Here is a 23,451-nt window from a genome sequence, read left to right as displayed (position 1 = left end):
TGACACTGTTCTCACGTAGATATTTAAATTATATCCATTTTTTGTTCACACGCAACAAAAAAGATTATTAGTGTGATAAAAATGTAATGGATGCCTGGAAAACAATAATTTCTGTTTCAAATATGTTAGTTACAGCACAAACAATTGTTGCATTACGAAAAAGAAAATGTATGGTATATGAAGCAAGTAAATATTCATAACAGCGCGGTTGTATGTTGGAAAAGAGAAACTTGCAAGACTAAATAGATTCCTTATAATTACAAGGAGAATAACAAGGCCAGTCTAAGCTGTTAGGAATGCATACAAAAGAGGCATTATCTGCACTTTCACTTTGACAACAAGGATATATCTAAATGTTGTGCACCAGAAAAATAGTCAAAAAAGGGCAATTGTTTATACCATTGTCAAGAGGCCTTTGGAGAGTTCGATGTGCATGGATCTGGTGAACACAACCTCGATCTGCACAAATCAGGATTTGGTGGCCTCGATCTGCATGAATCCGGCTATGACAAGTTGGATCTATGGAAGGGACGGTCATGGCAGCGACACCATTGCTACAGATCGACACGCAGGGGAGGAGCAAAGACAAGCGAGGCAACCTTGGTACTGGTGGTCGCCTGTAGGAGGGACACGGAAATCCTAAATTTTGACTACCAAGTCTTTGTGTTTATGCATAAATCCCGACCACCAAATTTTTGTGTTTATGCCTACAGATGTTTTCGGTTTCTTTTTCTGTACAATCATATATGCTGCCATGTAATTTCGTACCAATTTTTTTTGATGATATACTGTTTGATGCAGGAGCTTGATTTAATTTGTGCACGATCGATCATCTGTAAAAAAATCATCTATGAAGGAAGGCAAGGAAAACTCCATTTAGCAAGGTCCATTGACATACAAGCATGTACACCATTTCAAGATATTACAAATATTGTTGTTTCCCGAAGATTATCGGAGGAGTAACATGGTATGGAGTTTGTACCTAATCAACATATATAACACTTCTTTATAGAATATTATACGTGAAAATGTGAACAGTTATAACTTAGTAAATAAGTGTTCACATGTTGCCTCCAAAAATCCACTTCAGCACAATACTTTCTTTAATATGTTAGCCATTCTGTTGCTAGAACTCGGTGCCCAATAAATCCATCTGTTGTATCTAGATATGTGAACACTTCCTTGACTGAATGTAAAAGTGTTGGGACAACAAATGCATCATTCTTCAGTCTCTCAGCCCTGAGATTTTAGTTATTATATATCAGTCTTCAGACCCTCTTGTTTTATTTTATTTTTCTCTTTGTCAATTAGTGTTTTTAGTCATATTCCCTCAAAAGCAATCAATCCTTACTGTATTCTTTCTTCAGTCTATTTTTTCAATGATACGATCTCATTCCATAAATTGTAGGCATCGGTATACAATATGGATGATGCATGTGTTGGAATTGGCACTGCTATCTCCACTGTACTGAAGGAGATCAAGCCCATTTCCATCAGCATCAACTGGAACTTTCCGTCGACTTGCATCCTTCCCCTTTTTTTTCTCTCCCTGAGGTAAGTTGGCATGCTCCCTGTTCTTGCATAAGGACAATGAGATGGATATGGGTTTGGTATTACTGATGTTGATGAACTGCTCATTTGTCAGACTGTCAAACCAGATGAGCCTCAAAGGAACTAAGAGAAATCACTATTCATTTACCAGTCTTGTCATTCTCCGTATTGTAAATTTGTCATTCGATTGATGCTTGAATGTATTCATAGACAAAATAACATGTTTGTTGATCAGCTATGATGTGTGTTTCCACTGGCCACTTGCCGCTTTCTAAGGGGCAGATTTTAGCTTGAGAAGATTTTTGTGGAAACATAGCTGTGCTCTTGCTCTGATGGAAATTCAGAGTAGGGTGTTCCAAACTAGATTGGCACACATAGGAATTTGTGACCGAGCTTTATGCTTTTCACCTATCCTAGAACTTGCATTTTTTTTGTGTTGCTGTCTGTCCATTAATCGGTATTCTAGCTGAAAGTTTTAGAGTTGTCAATTATTTTGAAACTCAGTTCACATAGTAGCTGGTCCTTTTTTGGGATATATTTGTTGTGTCTTTTCCCCATTTTGTCTTATATTTGTTCATACATAGTTCAATTAGCTAATTGTCATTATGCCATAGCTAACTTGTGCAACCTATTGCCGCTCCACCATAGGTCACATGACCATTCTTCATACACCGCTTCACTAGGACTAACGCAGAACTACAGATGATGGTATGTATGTTTTCACCATTTTCTCAGTTGGTCTTTTTGTTTAGACACCCAGAATGGCCAACCTAATATTTTGTGTGTGTGTGTACATTATGGGGCACCCAAAAAATTCCAAAAGAAGTTGCCTCTTGTTTGAACACCCCGAAGCATGGGCTGGCGAGATTAAGGTTGGGCAAAGAGAGCTTCAGGAGGACCGAGTATGACACCTCACTTGTCGATCACTTATTCTTCAAGCAAGGATGGAAGAAGTTCCTCATGAGACATGACATGAGGTTGGCACTACGGTACTAATTACATTTAAGACCATCGCCAAAAATGAGTTGGAGATTACAGTCATCCTTTCATGTCCTTTGAGAAGTTGAAGATCATGTTAGACGAGTTTCGGGCTTTCATGAGTTATTTAATTATTTCTCTGTGTCTTTTTTTAATCATGGAGGAGAACTACATGTGAACTTTATAGATACAAGAAGAGAAGGGCAAAGGCCCGTACAAAGTTCAATTCCTATTATGTTTATTTTGTTTCTTCTTTGTCTACATAATGGGTTTTAAACTATGTTTTGTGAATCAGATGTATATAGACATGTTTTAGTGTGTTTGTTCACTTATTTCAATCCAAATGTAGTATATATTAAAATATTCGAACACATGTTATATTTGTGAATGTATGGTTATAATATTAGGCAAGACATGCGTTGCACGTGCATATTTACTAGTTAACCTAAATTACTAAACGCACGCCAGAAAACAGATTATATTAAGCCTAACTGTTAGATCGAGTTTGATGGGTCTAATCATGCGGTGCTAATAAATCCGTGTATGTTTTATGAGGTGCGTTTAGAGAAGATAATGTTGGATTGTTTATTAGTAGTAGAGAAAATATTTCTTATTTAGAGGATGGCAGTTTTTAAAGTTTAGCATGGCAGTTTTATTTTGTAGATCACACGACATTTTTCTTATCATACTCATTGTAGATTTATAAATGAGAGAAATGACAGTAATAAAGAAGCACGACTGTTTTTCTTTCATAATTAAGATAATGGCAATTAGGGTTATCTTTTGATGATGACATTTTTTTCGCAAAAAATACTTCCTCATTCCTACTCCCCTGTTCTAAAATAAGCTTTGTAAAACTAGTACAAAGTTCAGTCACTTATTTTGAGACGGAGGGAATACATTATTCAATGGAGGGAGTAGTAAGCTGGGCCTCTGGGTCAACCAGCGGTCGGGCCAGAGCATTCTGGCGCAGTGAGCGTCAAGTGGGTGTGCCCACCAACGGCGGGAAAGCAAGCAACCAACAACCTAGAATTCCATTTCGGCCCACGGACTCCTCCCCTCCCCGTCGTCCGGGTCTCCTCGTCTTCTCCACAACCCGCAGTCTCGCTCTCGCGCACTGCCGCTCTCAAAATTTCGCGACTCTCTCTCGCGTCTCTCCATCGCCATAGAGATGGGGGCGATGGGGAAGCAGCAGAGGGAGGAGGCGCTCCTCGGGGCCGCCGCGGCCGGCAACCTCCGCCTCCTCAAGAGTAACCCCGCCTCCTCCTCCTCCTCCTCCTCCTCATGCTCTTTCTCAGGGTTTGATGATGGTAGTAGCTTGACGGGTTAGTGCCTTGACTTGGCTCCCAATTCTCCCAATTCTCCCAATTCTTTGCTGTTTTCACTTGTCATCATCTACTTTTCATGCATATGCTGTAAGTTAGCTGACATTACCGTTCCATTTTTTCTCTACGAGGTTATGTTAGGCTGTAGACTCTTGACACTTGACAGATTAGGATAATCATCTTACCCACACATTGTCTGACACCAGGAATAGGCTTGCATGAGGGGAAAACACTACTTGCTTGGGCTACAAAAAGATGGCATACACATTTTCGAGATTTAATTTTGATCATCAATTAGAGAAATAATACACAAGTCATGTAACTTAAAGATTGTACCATAGGAAAATTCTTTATATAGTACGAATTTAATGGTATAATTTTTGTGACACATAACCCACATTTTATTGGTTAAGGTCAAGGCTTAAGACATTTGTGACGACTATATATGCAGTATGCAATGCAGCAAGCAGAAGAGAAGATGCTGCTTCTGTGCATAACCGAAATCCATTTTTCAGTTGCACAGAAGAAAAATACACGATTCAAACCTATGTGGGATTATAAAATGGAATAGTTAGGTTGTATTTATACATCTGACATTCACCCCGGTCAATTCTTGATGACACATGGTCAGGGGAATTCAGTAACCTTATTTCACTTCTTATTCTGTGAGGGTACCTTCTTGCGCCTTGGATTAAGTATTATAGGTACTGTAAGTACTAAATATATAAGTAAAAGGATGTAAAAATAGAGAACTTATGGTAGATCAAAGTTGCCAGTTATTATACCATAGGCGAACTTATGCCAATATTCCTCAATCTCTTCAATCATCTCACATTCTCACTTACTCATGCTTGATATCTCACCTCCATGTAAAGAGGACCTCCAAAACGCCATCTGAATAATTTCACTCTCAGATCAGCATAATAGATTATGTTATTTCCCTACTTGAGCTTTTGGTCACAATCAGAAGTCAGAACCTAATAACTACCTCAATAGATCTACAGATGTCCTGCTTCACGTCCTAACAGAACAGAAATATAAAGGCTCCGCTCAAAACAAAATACCTATTATAAAGGATGCAAGTATGAAGAAAATATATGCATCACTGTTTACTTTCCTTGTATCATTAGAATTGATGGTAGAAAATTTTACTAAATCAAAGACACTTATTTTGGGACGGAGGGAGTACATCTTATAGCTTGTACACCCTAATTCAGGATATATATATATATATATATATATATATATATATATATATATATATATATATCCTGAATTAGGGTCATTTTTACTAAATCAAAGACACTTATTTTGGGACGGTGGGAGTAGTTATGTACGGTCATTTTTTCGCACATGCTTTTACAAAGATTACAAAAATAAAAAAACATGCGAAGAACATTAGTACTGGTGCTTTACTTCTAGTTATTTATGATAAAAGTATAGCCTTTTAAATAAAGGACATTTTCATTCAACCGATATATCGAGGTGATACAACTGCACTGAGCAAATGGCCGGCCTCTGCATAGCATGCTGCACACAGTCAACACGTCCAACACAAAAAGGACAGACCCAATGTTAGAAGCTCCAACACTAGGTGGGGTCTAGAGAGGGATTATACGAGGCAAGCCTTACCCCCGCACATTGCAATGCAGAGAGGCCGCGTCAAACCTTGGACCTCTTGGCACAAGTGGGAGTACTTCAGCACTGCACCAGGCCTGTCCTTCCAACATGTCCAACACAACTAAAAAGAAAAAAGAAAAAAAAATGCGGATATAGGATAAAAATATAGCTATACCGGTGAATGTAAATAAATCAATATAAATCGCAACCTGAAATCATGGAAGAATTCGGCACTGAAATCCATCACTACCTAGAGGTTTCTGCTGGCACGTCCCAGTGCCTCGATAATTTAGTGTGGGATAGTGCATCAGACGCTTAGAAGAGGATCAGATCATGCGTCCTACCAAGGACCCCTTCGCCTGAACTTTGACTCTGCGGCCAGGGGGCAATGGAGGCCGGCACCAGTGCAGGAGGGATTACAGGTGGACTCCACATAACCTCGCTCTGACAAGGGCAGCGGTGGTGTAGAGAGGGAGGGAGGGAGACAAAGAGCTGTGTGTTTATAGTAGCAGAGATGATGTCGAAACATTGTAAAAATTGAATCTTCTGTGTTGTAAATTGCAGAGTATGTCATGTATATGTTTCTTGTCTACTGAATTAGGAATTGAAAAAAAAATCTCCAGTTTCTTCATAGCCTGGTCAAAGAAACATAAAATGTTACTTCTGCAAAGATTTCTTTGCCCCTTCCATGTATATTTCGGTGTTTGTATCATTTTCATCCTATTCTGTTTTGAAAAGTCTATGCAATACAACATATTAGTTGAAGCTCTCGGTTATTAGTGTTAGTGTACTTGACGTAACCCTTGTCTTACAAATTTTGTTCGGAAGGATGAACGAGACTGTTCTATCATTTGTCCTTCATAGTGATTCTCTTGAAGTCCAACCAGCCATTTCATTGAGATCTTAGGCTGTGATTCCTAAATATTAATTTGGAAATCTTTCAATTACATTTTGTATTTATATTTGTTATTTATTATTTACTCTTGCAGTGTGGTAGGACACCAATTGAAGTTGCTGCCTCTAAAGGCAGTAGGGACATGGTTGAAATGCTATTCCCTTTAACTTCTCCTATTTCAACGCTGCCGGACTGGAGTATTGATGGAATCATTTCTCATGTGAAACACTTTGGTTTGAAGCCGAGGGTATGTGTTTCATTCTGTGCTCACTTGCAGTTCCATATGTTATTTATCATCACCCTGTAGTTATGTTCTTTGGCAGTTCTGTCCATTAGAGTACAAATAGTTTTAATTCACGATTGTTGTAAATTCCATTGTGCAAACAAAAAATTCCATGCACAAATTTTACTTTTCGTGCATTGCATCACTATTAGCAAACTTCTAGTCTTTGGGTATGACCATATGGTGAACTATTAATGTGCTAGACTTAATAAAGTTATCTTGGATAATATTGTGCCAGCCCTGCAACTACGGACAATATGGGTCTAATCATGCGGTGGTAATAAATCCGTGTATGTTTTATGGGGTGCGTTTAGAAAAGATAATGTTGGATTGTTTATTAGTAGTAGAGATGCACTTTATTGTAGCCCGTAGCAACGCACGGGCGGTCTACTAGTTACTTATAATGAACTACTCCCTCCCTCCGTTTTCTAAACATACGAACTTTTATAGATTCCAACAGAGACTACATACGGATGTATAAATATGTTTTAAAGTATAGATTCGTTCATTTTACTGTATATGTAGCCTGTGTTGGAATCTCTAAAAAATCTTATATTTAGTAACGAACGGACCCTTGATGTCAAAAAAATAAACAAAGTAGTACATACCCTCCTTGATATAGACACACATACACTTGTATATATCTTTCCAATGGAAGAAACAAAGGGTGTTTAAACCCATAATTTCTAACTCATTTATGTCTACTAATCATCACACTTGGTAACTTAATATTAGAATTATTTCATGACAGTTTGTTTATGGACACATAAATGTTGAAGGGCCCTCTTAGCTAGCGATCATTCGCCTGGGGGTTAGCATCTACGAACATTTTTCATGACAGTTTTAATTTTAGGGACATGGCGATTTCTTCATACTAGCATGTCATTATTGTGTTGTGAAGGCAATATTTTTTTAAAACTTCCATCGTTTGATTTCGATCAAACGGCAGCGAGGAGATTTGCCGGGAGTTTCTTCCTGGTGAAAGTTCGTCAGTTAGCATTATCTATATATAAGATATTGTACTATTTATGGTATATTATGAACGAAATAATTCTAAAAATTAGCAATGACCCAACAGGTTGTATTGGCTGGCTTCGGCGCTGGCCTTAGTATGACGACTTTTCGACTGTCTAATACAATAAGGTTTACCCAGCTTCGATAAGGGGTGATGACAACGACGTGTCTTCGGCTCACTTCAGTAGCAGTAGCGTGGTGCCGTGGTACCATGCCACCGCATAGCACGCCTTTTGTAGCAGCTAGCTAGCAGATAATCAACTCAAATTACAGGTGCAAGGTACAGGGCGCACTGTCAAGAATAGAATCCGTGTGATTATCTGCTAGCTAGCTGCTACAAATTCAGTTTTCACACACAAACAAACAGGACCGTATAAGGTGCCATTTGTTCATCCTTGCAAGAACAGCAACAGTCAAACAAGATGAACATGCCAAGTAGGGATCAACCGCATTGGTACTCGATACGTTGGCAACCATTGCCATGAACAGAACCAATCAAAGCCCAATCAAGGTCTAACCTTTGATCACTGCTAGTTCACTACCAAATCACCAATGTCAGCCATGGTAGATATATAATACTCCCTCCGTCCCATAATATACGGAGGGAATATATATTAGAATAAAATAACCAGAGCTGACCAGCGAATCGTCAACCCCAGGAACGGGGGCTCCTCATTCCTGCGGCGGCACGTCAGCCGACACTGGCAGGTACCTGCCGCCCGCATCCATGGCCGCCTCCACGCCGGGGACGACGCAGCTCCTCACCTTGGCGTCCAGCATCAGGATGTCCATGTGGTCAGTGTCCGTGTCCACGGGAGTGTGCACCAACACCTTGCACCTGTACCACCATGACACCGCACTTGCTCGCCACCAACAAGAACAGCCGCTCCGGTCCTCCACCGCAGCTCCGCTGTGCCGGCTGCATCTGGACCTCGACCTCCAACATCGACACGTAGGCAACGTCAGTCACGGGCCACTCGTGGCCACGGAGCACCAGCGATGGGTCGAGGAAGCTGCAGCCGGGCTCAGGGCAGCGGCACGGCTCGTGCGGGCGCACCAGACAGTGGTCACCAACCATGCAGTACACCACGGAGCCCCCACAGCAGTACGCCATTGACATCTGTGCAAGCCATTGACATCTGTGCACGCCGGGCACTTGTTGGAGTGGTTCACGGCGCACGGGCCGCATGCCGCTTGCTTCGCCCAACACTACACAAAAACCATTTTTTTGTGTGAGAAGTAACCAGGAGGATGAGGGGTGCACATACCAACAACAATTATAGCTGCCAGGAGCACTGAACCGAACATGTACTACAATCCTATAAATAACATTGCAGAAGAAAATGTATCATGAGACTTTCTATATTGCAAAAGATGGGAGACTAAAATACTTGAAAACTTGGGAGGGTTGTACACCAATACACTGTAACCAAACCCCTCCATCACCATCAGCACTGTAGAATATTTGAAGCTTGTGAAACAAACAAAAAAGCAGGCTAACAATGCAAGCTATCTTTCTACAAGCAAACAGGCTGGCACTCAAAATTTCTAATGTCTTCCTATTTCGTTGAGGTAAAGCTTGTGAATTTCAGATGGTCCAATTCAGGTGATATTGACAAACTACGGCACGCTAATTTCATAGGGAAAATGCAATTTACTGTAGGAACTAAATTGCAGTACCGAACTCTCCCTAGATTCGAGACCATTACATGAGAACCTCGCTCCAATGGTGACAAGAGCCCAGCCATTCTCATCACTGTTATCATCTTCCTCTTCCGAGTCGTCTACCTCCTCAACCTGCATCACAAAGGCCTTCATTCTGCACAAACAACTAATCTTAGTACAGCTGAAAAATTAGAGAAAGGATTCAGTTGCAGCACATTCACGAGGACACATATTACTTGTATAGAAACATTAGTTATGAAATTTGACTATTGTTCATAACAAGTGGGAATGACCATAAGTTCATAACATATCAGAACTTTTATTTGGAAAATACCCAGGAAAAATGGCAAAACACTGCTAGGCACGGTAGCGCCAGCCTTTATTCAGATCTGTGTGTACTTTATAGTAGCCTTTCAAGCACGATAATCAAACAGGTTGTTTACCCTTTTTCTATCTTCTTTGAGATTCCCATAATTTAACCCGTACTTTCCAAGTAACCTGGAAAACAAGCACAAGGCCCAGGCCACATTAGGAATGTTGTTCTAATACATACCTTGCAAAAATACTACTCGCCCTGTTTTTGAATATAAGACCACTCCCAAAAACACATTTTCTACATATACAAGGTCACTAGCTCTCTCCCCACACTTGCCCAAGAAAATTAACTTGTTTTCTGCTTCGTATGCTGAGAAAATTAATGTGCTGCATGCATGTGTACACCTTCCTAGGGTGAGGGGCGTGAGTGATTGCTAGATTCCATGCATGTGAATTTAGTAATCTGGACGGTCCACAAAATAATATCGACAGAAACAAGATGGGGAGTTAATATGAAATTAATTACTTCTATACTTCTCCTTGAGTTTTAGTTAGTTGCCTTCTGTACAAAAACGGAGGGAGTACCATTCTGATGGATATGCGAATGAAGTAGTTACCGTTCAATCCAACACACATCATTACAGCCCAAGCTCATGCGATTAGTCTATCTGACTTGCTTCCAACCATAGTAGGGGAAACATATAGCCCACCAGTTCATTAGTCACTGAGCAAACAAGGAAAAGTAACACACTATATCAGTTTTGGAATATTTGTCAACTGGGCTATGTAAAGATAAGCAAACATTATCAGACACATGAACTTCTAGATGCACGAGTAATATACAGTCGTGTGCCATAATTACCAGAGGCAACTACTACACAGCAAAAGGGGGTGCCAATAGAAAATCTTCTTCCCTATGTTTCAACAATTGACTGGAATGTTCCAAAAAAAAAAATCTGTCTTTTCTTTGCAATAGAAATAACGGTGTCCAGTCAAGTAAATGCTGAAAGTAAAGATCTGAATGTGTTATATAACTCGAAGATGACAGAGACTTACCAGCAACAAACTGATGTTAAATTTGATGCAACCGAGGATGTCGGTGGCAATCATAAAAGACAGAAAATGCTAGAAATTAATTGAGCAAAGTAAAGATGAATAGTCATTTTGTACCTATCTAATTTCATGATATCGGTACAGGACAATACTGGCAGCAAATCAATCGAGCGTAAACTACGAGAGAGATGCGAGATACCACTCTCCCCGTGCAGATCCTTCTCCCACCCCACACCAGATCACCATAGATATGTGCTCTCCTTCTACTCCGCCACACCTTCCCGGCTTCTACCGCAGCCATACAAATAAACCCAGTCCCAAGCAGCAGATAACCGGGCACCAAGGACAAGGATATATACCCTGAAGAAAAATAAAAGCTATTTCATGGTCTAAAAATGGTAATAAATCTTGAAAAAACACTGCTATGTTAACATGTGCCAACTTTCTTCAACATGTGGTGTTGGGAAACTTTTGCTTTGTAGAGAGTGGACAAACTTGTGTAACTTTGACGGGACTCAAAATCAAAACCAGTGAAGCAATTTCACTAACCACAATCGTTTCCTAAGAATGCAACCCAAGCCAAGGCCGCGAGACTGTCAGGAACACTCTCCATATGATTAAAGTAGTCAGTCCTCCTTCAGTCATAGCAGTTGCTTTTGCAATAGCATCATTTAGAGGCTTACAGAAATCCTACGCATTGGCAATTGATGCAGGTTTTTACATAACAAAGAAAATAAAAATGCTCAGGGATGTAAGAATCAGAAATGCATTTTCCAGATCCATCTAGCCGGCGCTATTGTATATCACGACATCCTAAGTGAAGAAAAACTCACAAGCATGTTCATGGTACTATGAAAAAAAGAGATTTCTATGCAAATAATTACCAATTTACATTGGCTACTTGTGGTATGGAGTCCCAAATTCAAACCAGCAATAGACTCCTTACTATATATTGGAATTGCGGCAAATAATCAATGGGTGTACCTATAACTAAAGGAAGCACATATCTTATTGCAGAACCAAATCTGGAACAATATGCAATTTTTAAACATTTCACCATTGTCATGTAACTAAAATTTCAAATATTTCTTTTAAGCTCGAACACCATACTGAAATGCAATAGTCATATTTGTTTGTGTCAATACTGCAACTGAATCCCAATAACGCAAAGCAATCCACATGTGAGCTTCATTAGCAATCCACCTAGTCAACAAATACTTAGTTCACCCTCCCTCATTCATGTCAACAAGCCGGCGACGAGAGGAACGCGAGAGATACTGACCTGCGCGAAGGTATCCCCGAACTCAAAGGGCTTGATGTCCATGTCCTTCTGGATCTTCTTCCTGGCGATGCACATCTTGATACTATGAAAAAAGAATTTGTCAAATAAAGTATCATAGACAAAAAAAAGGAAATTACAATAAGTTTACTCCATAATTGACATCAGACTGTAACACAATTCCTAAAGACAAGGAAATAATATCAAGATTCATCACTTTATTGTTTTCACAACTCATTTCACAATTTCGTTCTTGTTAAGTTGGCCATGAGTTATCATATGACATGGATCATCACATCAAATTTTCTTTATTTGGACCCAATAAATTCAACCACATAACTTCGAATTTAACAAAACAGGATCCTGTAATGCAACTAATATTACCCACCTACATATAGATACTGAATTAGTAAGTCAACAATAGAAGCTTAGAAATTTACAATACACGACTTAATGTGTAAGTTCTAACAACATGGACCAGGAAGATCAAGTAGCTCTTGGGAAATAAGAAAAGAACACTTAAAGCAGGGGTGCCATAGGTCTACAGTTAGCTGTATGGTTAATAATTGCAGATAACTTATAGGACATACTCACAAACATGGCAGAAATACCTCTTCAATGCCTTTTCCTGAAGCTCTTGCCCTCTGCAGCCGTTCGTGTTCAAGCCACACTGAAAGACCCTGCTCAATAGAATCACTCGGTTTAGTTCTTGGTAACTCCTATGCTCAATAGTTTCCTCCAGGAAAAACACCATAAAAAGGTGAACCGTTTAGTGCACAACATAGCAGTCATTACTGAATACTCACCGGCCATCCATGACGCAGATCATCACACAAGAATACGAGATACATAAAAGTTTTGTTTTATAGAAATCAACAGCAAAAAATAAACAATGACTCATTCTCACTAGTGATAACTCTTAGGAGTTCTGATAACTGCAGTGTCAAAAACAGAATAAAAGTTGAGCAATCAATACAATAATTGGGTAGAACTAAAAATCATGAGGGGTTCTAAGTGGCTCATCGATTTACATTTTAGCTAGTAAACCAAGCACAGTTATCAAAGAACGAATCAAGAAACGCCCAAGGCAATGGATATCAAAGAGACAACCCAGAACAAGGCGAGAAGAAACCTTGTGCCTCTCATATTGTAGTCGTTCCGGCGATCTGCGGAGGCGCAGGAAGCAGGATGGTGAGGAAATAGGCACCAGGCATCTCGGCCAGATCACTGCGCCGCCTCCCGTGTCGACATAGATAATAGATCGAGGCCACTGCTGCCGCCTTCTCCTCCCACCCGCTCATTGTGCCGTCCTGCCGACGCGGGCGTGCATCCGAGGCACGGGAGCGCCGTCCAGGAGGCACAGCAGCACGAGAGAGCACGGTAGGAGACGGATACGACCGGATCAAGGCGCCGTGGCATCGTCGGCTATGAGGAGGACGACCGCGCCGAAACCCTAGAGGGGTAAATCCGATGCAGGCAACCACATCAGGACGGGATCGACGAATCGATGCGGTGGAGCATATAGAGCGCGAGGAGAGGAAGAGATTGGCAGCCACCACAACGGCGGAGATCGCCGGAGTTCGTTGGAACCGGCCGTCGAAGGCGGCAGCGAAGAAAGAGAAGGCGAGAGAGAGAGAGAGAGAGAGAGAGGGAGAAGCGACAGAGGAGGGGACGACTCAGGTTCCACCTTTGTTTCCCTCTCTATTCCTTTTCCTTCGGCCTTTCTTGGCGATGAAGCGAACGAGCTTGCCAACGTGGACTCAACTAGCTTGTCTCTTGCGTACCTTGCGTACGTGGACAACGCCATCGACCGCTCCTTGCGCGACCGTTAAAGGGTTGTATAATCTTCTGGGTGCACGGTGTTGCCAACGAGCTATTTTACCGATTCATCATGACGAAAATATGAATCGAACCGCTCGTGCATGAGTCTCGCCATTGCTTAACGTGATTAGTCAGTAGACCAATCGAGCCAGCAGCAGGCAAGCGGACAAGATTCGCGAACAATCGATGTGTGACGTGTCCATGCTGGACGTGTGAAGCCGTTTTCTGTACCGTGAAGCCATGCATTTCAACGCTGCACGCTTGAATTTAACACGAATTAGTTACGCGCCTTTCTTTTCGCCGTCGAGGAACTAAATGACAGGTATTTTCGATTCTAGCTTGCCTCGATGCTATGGGAGCAAGTAGAAATGACAGTTTCTAAAAAAAGAGTAGAGAAAATAACAGAAAAGATAATAAATTTTATGCATAAGAGACACTGATGGCCGATTGAATCGCTGACGAGACTGTCTCTCGCATTAACTTTGCGCCATGAGGGCTCTGGTTAAGACCACCCAAGTGGGAGTAACATAGGTGGCAACATCACACACCTCTAGTCAAAACAGATGATGTGCGAATAATTAATGAGGAAAGAGGACATGCGATAACATAGCTAGTTACTGTAACATCACACATACCAAGACAAGATAAGTCTACAACCTAATAAATATAGTGTTGCATGATATCATACATATGTTATTCTTACTATAGATGTAGTAATATAGACTAGTAACATATGCATGTTACTACCTAAGCCGGCGTGGAGTTTGATTTCGCACTGTAGATCGCTGGGGAGCAGCAGGTTTGTACCGGCCCTAAAAAAAGCTGCAGTGCGTCTAGCGCAAGCGTGCGGGTAAAATAAAGAACGCACACATATTAAAAGACAATAAATCAAGTTCAGAATAATCGATGAAGCCACCGCATGGTCATAGGCTTGGTGCTTGAACGGCATCTTCTCCTGAGAGGCGAGGAGCAGTCTCGCCCTTCCTCTCCATGGCTGATAGCTTGTCATGCTCGTCGGCCTTCTTCTGAAGCCGCTCTTGTAAACCCTCCACTTCAACACATCGCCTCTCTGGTTTTGGACGGTCACCTTTGACAAGCACAAGTTGTTCGGATACGTCAGAAATAGGCACCCTTAAACTTTTCAAGAACGTACGCGCCTCTTTTCTACAAAGTTCACATCCTTTGCTTCATATTCGTCTGGGTTCTTCATCCGAGCCAAGTTATGAGCCATGGCCTTTAGAAGGGAATCCAGTTTCAACAAGTCATCGGGTACACTGCATTGTACAATGTCACCCATGATGCCGTGGCCATCTCTATAGCCCTTAGAATATTGGCCCTGAGAAAATGCTTCTTTTCGAGGTGATACTAAATTGCTTTAAGTAAACACACACGATACTTGTGTTCCTGTCAGACACAGGGTCCGAGACTGAAAGGTGAAAGTAGGGCTTATCGTCAGTAGTCGGTGGGATTATGTCCATGAAAGTCGTGGCCCATGAGATACCAGCACCTCGAAGTACTTTTCGGCGGTGATGTGGAGCTCCTAAGACCGATGAAGTTCGTTATACCATCTTTCACTATAGGTATTTCATCTAAAAAAGCAGTGTTGTAGTATATGGAGTGAAAGATGTTGCAACGAACTTCGTTGAGCGGGCTAAAGAGATCCACATCACCGCTTAGAGGCGTTGGTGTCTCATGGGCTACCAGTTCTCCTAGACATGATCCCGCCGATTACCGATGATAAGTCGGGCAAGAAGCGCCACTTTTATCTTCTAGTCTCAGACCTTGTGTCCGAGAGGAATGCAAGGATCACGTGTATGGACTTAAAAGATTCCAACATCACTCAGAAATAAGCCGTATGCAGGGCCAATGTTCTAAAGGCGATATAGATAGCCACGACGTCATGGGTGACACCGTATAATGCAATGTACCCGACAAGCTGGATTCCATTCTGAAGGTGATGGCTCATCGCTTGGAAGGGAAGAAAAACCCGAACAAGCCTGAAGAAAAATGTGACGTTTGCAGAAAAGGAGGCGCGCCGGCCACTCCTGCGTCCTGAGGGCCGTGAGGATCCCAGCATGCATGGCTGAGATATGGATCTTGAACTTGAGTTGGAGTTGCTCTTTTCTTGAGCACCTAGCTCCTTGGGAGCAGTAGGGTTGCTGCGCCCCGTATCAAGCTTTTAAATCTCAGTTGAGAAAAAAAAATACATCAGTATGCGCACATGAAGTTGCTACAAATCGATCTATGCTTAAGAGAGAATATCAATATGCATGCATGCGAGTGTGCTACGTAGTGGAACCGATCTAGGAATTGGCTCTGTACTTCTGTACACTTGCAATTTGCGGCCATGCGTACCTTCCTTGTAGCGCTGAGTAGACGGCTGCTCCGGGGGTATGGCGAATTGGCGATCGACGATGTGGAAAAGATCACACGGGGCTGCTGCTTTTATAGGCCCTTCGGGAGAATTCTTTTTTTCTTTTTTAACCAAGAGATAAAAATCGACAGGCTTGCAAACTGTTGGCGTACGGCGAGTTTGAAGAGATCCTGCTGTTTTAAAACGATATTGCAAAATCTTAAACGGCCAAGTAGCTAAAGTGCGTACGGCACAAGGATTCTTTCCTCTTGTTACCGCACCATGGTTATTCCTTGGGTCCCGATAAGGAGCGAACGCCAGATTTCTACCGATCTAACCAATCGTTCCCCATCGCAGGTGAAACGACCGAACGATTTCGTTCGGTCTGAGAGGCCTCCGAGCGCGAACACTTCCAGAAACTTATAGCTAACTAGAAGAATGCCCGTGCGTTGCAACGGGGCCACATTAACTTTAAGAGTTTAATATTAATATCCTCATACATATCAAGTGACATTGGCGACCTTTTTTTACCATCAAATCCTCTCTCTCCCCCCCCCCCCCCTCTCTAACACACACATATCCATCTTATTGGGTACGAGACCATAATCCATCTATTTCACACACACACGCTAGTGCATAGCAATATGGATTATGTGTATTATATTTGCCACCACAACTGAGGGAATTAATTTCATGTAAATCGGCCAGCCACAGCTCTAAGAATACGCGGAGGAGGTGGCCCGGGTTGGCATCGGCGCTGTCCGGCGCGGGCCACAGGCCTGCTTCCAAGTGCGTCTGCGCGCCGGCCACCCACGCCGGGTCCTTCAAGTGCCGCTTCCACCGCACCAACTCCCAGGGCCACGGCTAGGGAAGCCGCCCTTCTTCGCCCCCTTCACTGGCAGCGGCCAACGCGGTGTCGCGGCACCCGGCCTCGCCGTCCTCGTCTTCCGGCACCGTCGCAACCCAGTGACGCAGCCCAAGCATCGGCCTCGAGAATTAAGAACGCTCGACAACGGAGAGGAAAGGGAAGATCATATGCATGTCATTGTTTATTTACTGCTCCCTCGATGTATTGTTTCCTTTGTTTGGAGATTGATTATCATCTGTGAGTTAAGGTAAGGTTAATGTGATTGAGCGATTTTTCTGAAAATCTAATATTTGTTTTCTAATTAATGTGATAGAGTGATTTAAGGTAAGATTAATTGATTTAGATTTGATCTTTAGAGATTGTTCGTGATTGATTTTACATTACTAAATAACTTGCGCCAGTATGGAAAGTTTTGATCTGTTCAGATTTCGTTCGTTGTGTGAGAGGGTGACGCGAAAATAAACCGATGAAGTGGGGGAAGGAGACGAAAAAAATTGTAACATCCCAATTTTCCTAAATTAGGATGTTAATACATCATTCATATGCATATCATATTTTTATTTTATTATTTGCTTTTTCAGAATATTCAAATCATTATGCAACAAAAGGCAATTTATTTGGAGTAGAGATAACATGACTTCTCCCCTATTTTAAAAATGTTCATAATGTGCAGAATATTATTTCCAGTTCATATGATATGTTCTGGTAATTTTTGCAATGTTCAAAATATTTTATTTGATTGTTTTATTGCTATTTGAGTGGCCTATTGCATCAAAATTATTTTACAAAAATTGTATTAGTGTTGGAACTAGTGTTCCTGTAGTTTATAGCTGTAGAGCTATTTTTACTGTGTGTCTAGGTATTTTTATTTAAAATTTATATTGTGTATTTTATTTTATTTATTTTGTTTTCTGCTGTTGTTTTAAAAAAACAGCGCAGCACCGCAGCGCTGCAGCCAATCGGCCCAGTCGCGCACCGCGGCCCAGCCAACCGCCAGCCCCGCAGCCCGCTCGCTCGCAGTCGCGAAGCGGTACGCACAGCCGCACCGCATCGCCCGACCCGCACCGCGCCCCTGCTCGTCTCCTTCCCCGAGCCGGACTGGAGCGCACCGTACACGCGACCGAGGCCGAGCCGGATCGACCCGATGCCCTGGTCCACCCCGAGCACCCTGGAGACGCCACGCGCGAGCTAAACCCTAGGGGAACCCGACCGCAGCCTCCCCTCGTCCTCCTTCGACCACACGAAGCCGCTGGAGCGTTTTGGATCTCGCACCGGAGCTCCGCTGTCCGCCGTCTTCGCCGGAGGATTCCACCGCCGTAAGGACACCACCGGCCACACCGTTCACTCCCCTCGACCCTCCTCTCAACGCTGCACCTTCCTGAGATTCTTGCTTGGACGAAAACGCAGCAGCGCGAGTGGGACGAGCTCGACCGCCGCCGCCGGAGTTGCCGCGTTCAGGTCTTCACCACCGCCGGCACAGTCCACCTCGCCGCCGTCCGACACCACTACCGCCTCCGCCACTCACCTCCGCACCCGTCCGTCACCTCTCCTTCGCCGGAGACCCACCGGAGGAGCGCCGCCGCCAACGCCCGAGACCGCCGTCGTTTTCCTCTATTTTTCTGGTGAGCACACGCGCCCGGCCAATCAAGCACTGCCATGTGGCACTTCGCTACAGGACACACACTGGAGTTGCTGCAGTAACGCGTGAACTGTGCAGGATATTTCTGTTTTCTTTTGTTTTATTTTCAGATTTCAACTCTAACTTCAACTAGCTATATCTTTTAGTCTATAGCTCCAATTTAGGTAATTCTTTTTCCTATGCACTCACAAAAATCAGCACATTATCACAGTACCAACTTTGCACATGTTTGCTCTGTTCAAATTTGAATTCATTTGAATTTGAATTAAACCTTCCGGAGACCGTAACTCTCAAACCGTTTATCGGAATCGAGTGATCTTTTTGCGTTGTGACCATAGTGCAATTTAGGTGCTGTTAAGCTGCTGTTGTTGAGTTTTTTAAAAAAAAATTATTGCTGTTGGTTTTGTTTTGGTTCTTTTGGTGTTCCGGTGATTGATTTGTTGAATTGTGTGAAACGTGTAGATTGTCCGGAGTGCGACGCGAGCTATTGTCAGGAGTGTGACTTTCTGAACCAGAACCAAGGCAAGTTACATGTTGATCATACTTTACCTATTGTTTTCTATGCATGTAGTTATATCACACTATGAATATATGCATGTATAGGAATACTATATTATTTTTGCTATGCTGATGAGCTATCTTCCCGTCTTTGCAAATCGTGGTAGTGGTAGGTTGCTATGCTTTGTAGACGGCGGTGGTTCGTGTATTCATTGAGTTTATGTGAGGATTATATACATTTAACAAATTGAGTAGTAACTCGGGATTTAACTCACCTCTGGGCGGAAGTGGTATTGCTTGGTGTTGAGGGAAGGCATCATGGGGTCTTGCACCTTTTCTAAGGCCATGCGCTCATGAGAGTGCACCCTAAGTGGAATGCCGCCCAGGTTCAAAAAGATCAGACAGACTTAGTGACTAGTAGCTTCCATGTGCGGCCACTGGCTATATGGGCTCTGGCTTAGTTGATCAGTTGTTGGAACCCTGGCCCAGACAGTGTCGACAGATGTAGCATATGTAGGTGGGATGTGGCCGTCAAGTGGTCAAGGGAACCTCTTCTGAAAGACTTCGTCTCAATCTTCAGATTGGGTCCAGTGGGTAAAGCGTACTAAACTCTGCAGAGTATTAAAACTAATCATGATTAGCCGTGCCCCCGGTTATGGGTAACTTTGAGCCACTATGCCATTACAGTTGTTGGATGATCTTGACAGATGTGACACTTAATAAATTTGTTGGGCAACTTAATAAAGGGTAGGTTGGAGTTGATTTTGCCAACTCAACCTTGTGCATTTAATTGTAGTAATAAAAGAACTATATAAAAAAATTGACTATTAGGTAGTTATGAGGACAAAATCAGCTTTCCGCAAAATAAACCCTCAAGCCTTTCTTTGTTGTACTATGCATATACATGTAGGTCTGCTTATTACTCCTGTGTAACTTGCCAATACATTCCAAGTATTGACCTATATGGCTGCAACGTCTCATGTTGCAGGATATTCTGACAAAGAGTAAGGTACCGTTAGGGTCGCGAGTCTGCACTCAGCATCGTCAGTGGGCTATGATGGGACTCATCGTTATTTTCTGCTACTTTCCGCTGTTTGATTGAATAAAGCTAGCCAAGTGCTATGCAGATTGTTTTATTTTATATATTCTGGATCATACGATGTAATAAATGATGCACTTGCTATTCTGGTATTCATCTATACTATGTGTGCTAGCGAGTTTGATCCAGGGACTAGCACGGTAAGCACAGAGACTCAAATCCTTCGAGGTTTGGTCGTTACAGATGGTATCAGAGCAGTGTGTTGACTGTAGGACGTGACCCTAGAAAATGGATTAGAAAAACCATAGGAGTGAAAGTTATTTTATAAACTAGCTATCCTTCTTACTGTTTATTAGTTAACCCCCTCGAGTATCTTGAACAGTTAAGTAGGAACTAGTGCTGAGACCACCATTCATGTTTGTTTTATATTGCCACGTTATCGTGTTAGCGTATCTGATTATGCCCACTTTCGTGGTATGAAGATACTAGATTGTTTGCTTGATTGGTAGTTGTTTGTTAAATTGCTTAGTGTCGAAATTATTCGACTATATATATATATATATGTATATAAAATATTACCATATTGTTTGTTGTTTGTTTGTTGGTGTTATTCGTTGTTGTGTTTTGTTGGCTTGATCATATTATGCATATGGGTAGAATATATTTATATATACATAGCTTTTGGCCCTATTATATCTATAATTCATCTATGCTTGCCCACCAGATGCCGCCGAGGCGTGATACTAGACGCAATACTGCAGGAGGAGACAATAATGGCAATGGAGTACCACCATACATACAGCAGGTTATTGAGGGACAGGCCCAGTTGATCCAGTTGCTTACTCAGAACCAGAACAACAACAATAACAACAACAATCCACCGCCACCTCCACCAGTGGATATGCTTACCAGGTTCTTGAGGTTGAATCCTCAGAGGTTCTCTAGTTCCCCTGAACCTATTGTGGCTGATGACTGGCTCCGTGCAGTCAATAGGAACCTGGAGACGGTTGGATGCACAGATGCAGAGAGGGTGAGGTTTGCCTCACATTTGTTGGAGGGTCCTGCTGCAGCTTGGTGGGACAATTACTTGGTCACCTATCCCATTGCTACTATCACATGGCCTCAGTTTCAGGATGCTTTCCGTGCTGCACATGTGTCTGCTGGTGCTATGAGTCTGAAAAAGAAGGAGTTTCGCAGTTTGCGCCAGGGAGGTCGCACAGTTAATGCGTATGTGGAGGAATTTAATAATCTTGCACGTTATGCTCCTAATGATGTTAACACTGATGCAGCTAGGCAGGAGAAATTCTTGGAGGGCCTAAATGATGACTTGAGCCTTCAGTTGACAGTGGCCACTTTTAGGAATTGTCAGGACCTAATTGATAAGGCCATTGTGTTGGGGAACACAGTAATTTCAAAAAAATTCCTACGCACACGCAAGATCATGGTGATGCATAGCAACGAGAGGGGAGAGTATGATCTACGTACCCTTGTAGATCGCAACGGAAGCGTTGACACAACGTAGAGGAAGTAGTCGTACGTCTTCTTCCCGATCCGACCGATCCAAGCACCGTTACTCCGGCACCTCCGAGTTCTTGGCACACGTATAGCTCGATGACGCTCCCCGGGCTCCGATCCAGCAAAGCTTCGGGGAAGAGTTCCGTCAGCACAACGGCGTGGTGACGATGATGATGTTCTACCGACGCAGGGCTTCGCCTAAGCACTACAACGATATGACCGAGGTGGAATATGGTGGCAGGGGCACCGCACACGGCTAAGGAACGATCACGAGGATCAACTTGTGTGTCCTAGGGTGCCCCCTTGCCTCCGTATATAAAGGATCCAAGGGGGGGTGGTGCGCCGGCCTAGAGGAGGGCGCAGGAGGAGTCCTACTCCTACCGGGAGTAGGACTCCCCTCCCCGTTCCTTGTCCAACTAGGAGAGGTGGAGGGAGAATAGGAAAGGGGGGGGGGCGCCGCCCCTCCCTCCTTGTCCAATTCAGACTAGGGGGAGAGGGGGCGTGCGGCCTGCCCTGGCAGCCCCTTCCTCTTCTCCACATTAGGCCCATAAGGCCCATTAACCCCCGGGGGGGTTCCGGTAACCCCTCCGGCACTCCGGTTTTATCCGAAACTTCTCCGGAACCCTTCCGGTGTCCGAATATAGTCATCCAATATATCAATCTTTATGTCTCGACCATTCCGAGACTCCTCGTCATGTCCGTGATCACATCCGGGACTTCGAACTAACTTCGGTACATCAAAATGCATAAACTCATAATAACTGTCATCATAACTTTAAGCGTGCGGACCCTACGGTTCGAGAACAATGTAGACATGACCGAGACACGTCTCCGGTCAATAACCAATAGCGGGACCTAGATGCCCATATTGGCTCCTACATATTCTACGAAGATCTTTATCGGTCAGACCGCATAACAACATACGTTGTTCCTTTTGTCATCGGTATGTTATTTGCCCGAGATTCGATCGTCGGTATCCAATACCTAGTTCAATCTCGTTACCGGCAAGTCTCTTTACTCGTTCCGTAATACATCATCTCGCAACTAACTCATTGGTTGCAATGCTTGCAAGGCTTATGTGATGTGCATTACCGAGAGGGCCCAGAGATACCTCTCCGACAATCGGAGTGACAAATCCTAATCTCGAAATACGCCAACCCAACATGTACCTTTGGAGACACCTGTAATGCTCCTTTATAATCACCCAGTTACGTTGTGACGTTTGGTAGCACCCAAAGTGTTCCTCCGGCAAACGGGAGTTGCATAATCTCATAGTCATAGGAACATGTATAAGTCATGAAGAAAGCAATAGCAACATACTAAACGATCGGGTGCTAAGCTAAAGGAATGGGTCATGTCAATCAGATCATTCTCTTAATGATGTGATCTCGTTAATCAAATAACAACTCATTGTTCATGGTTAGGAAACATAACCATCTTTGATTAACGAGCTAGTCAAGTAGAGGCATACTAGTGACACTTTGTTTGTCTATGTATTCACACATGTATTATGTTTCCGGTTAATACAATTCTAGCATGAATAATAAACATTTATCATGATATAAGGAAATAAATAATAACTTTATTATTGCCTCTAGGGCATATTTCCTTCACATTGTGTTGGAGGGAAAGCAACATGCCATAGAGAATCGCAAGAGGAAGTACAACAACAATAATAGGTATAATTCAGGACCACAGCAGAAACCACGCACTTCATATCATGGTAATGGAGGTAATGGA

General features: G+C 42.8%; 1 protein-coding gene across 8 annotated transcripts; it reads right to left on the bottom strand.

Moving 5' to 3' along the window:
• Positions 1-8,032: 8,032 nt before the first annotated feature.
• Positions 8,033-13,652, bottom strand: LOC125531907 (uncharacterized). 8 transcript variants are annotated; one of them, XM_048696129.2, is made up of 8 exons: positions 13,111-13,652; positions 12,590-12,658; positions 11,982-12,063; positions 10,899-11,059; positions 10,264-10,370; positions 9,775-9,829; positions 9,376-9,485; positions 8,033-8,875 (listed from the first exon to the last, which is right to left on the bottom strand). In XM_048696129.2, exons 6-8 carry the CDS (start codon positions 9,801-9,803, stop codon positions 8,463-8,465), a joined length of 552 nt encoding a protein of 183 aa, XP_048552086.1. In that variant the 5' UTR covers positions 9,804-9,829; positions 10,264-10,370; positions 10,899-11,059; positions 11,982-12,063; positions 12,590-12,658; positions 13,111-13,652; the 3' UTR covers positions 8,033-8,462. The 8 variants fall into 8 exon arrangements, with proteins under 8 accessions (XP_048552086.1, XP_048552085.1, XP_087378115.1 ...); XM_048696128.2 differs by lacking the exon at positions 9,775-9,829 and adding an exon at positions 11,249-11,389 and having other exon boundaries at positions 10,264-11,059; XM_087521989.1 differs by having other exon boundaries at positions 10,264-11,059.
• Between the last annotated feature and the right edge of the window lie 9,799 nt (positions 13,653-23,451).

This window comes from Triticum urartu, chromosome 5A (genome assembly GCF_056163025.1).
Source record: "Triticum urartu cultivar PI428250 chromosome 5A, HENAU_Tu73, whole genome shotgun sequence".
Taxonomy (NCBI): domain Eukaryota; kingdom Viridiplantae; phylum Streptophyta; class Magnoliopsida; order Poales; family Poaceae; genus Triticum; species Triticum urartu.
This window is presented reverse-complemented; position numbering and strand designations above follow the sequence as displayed.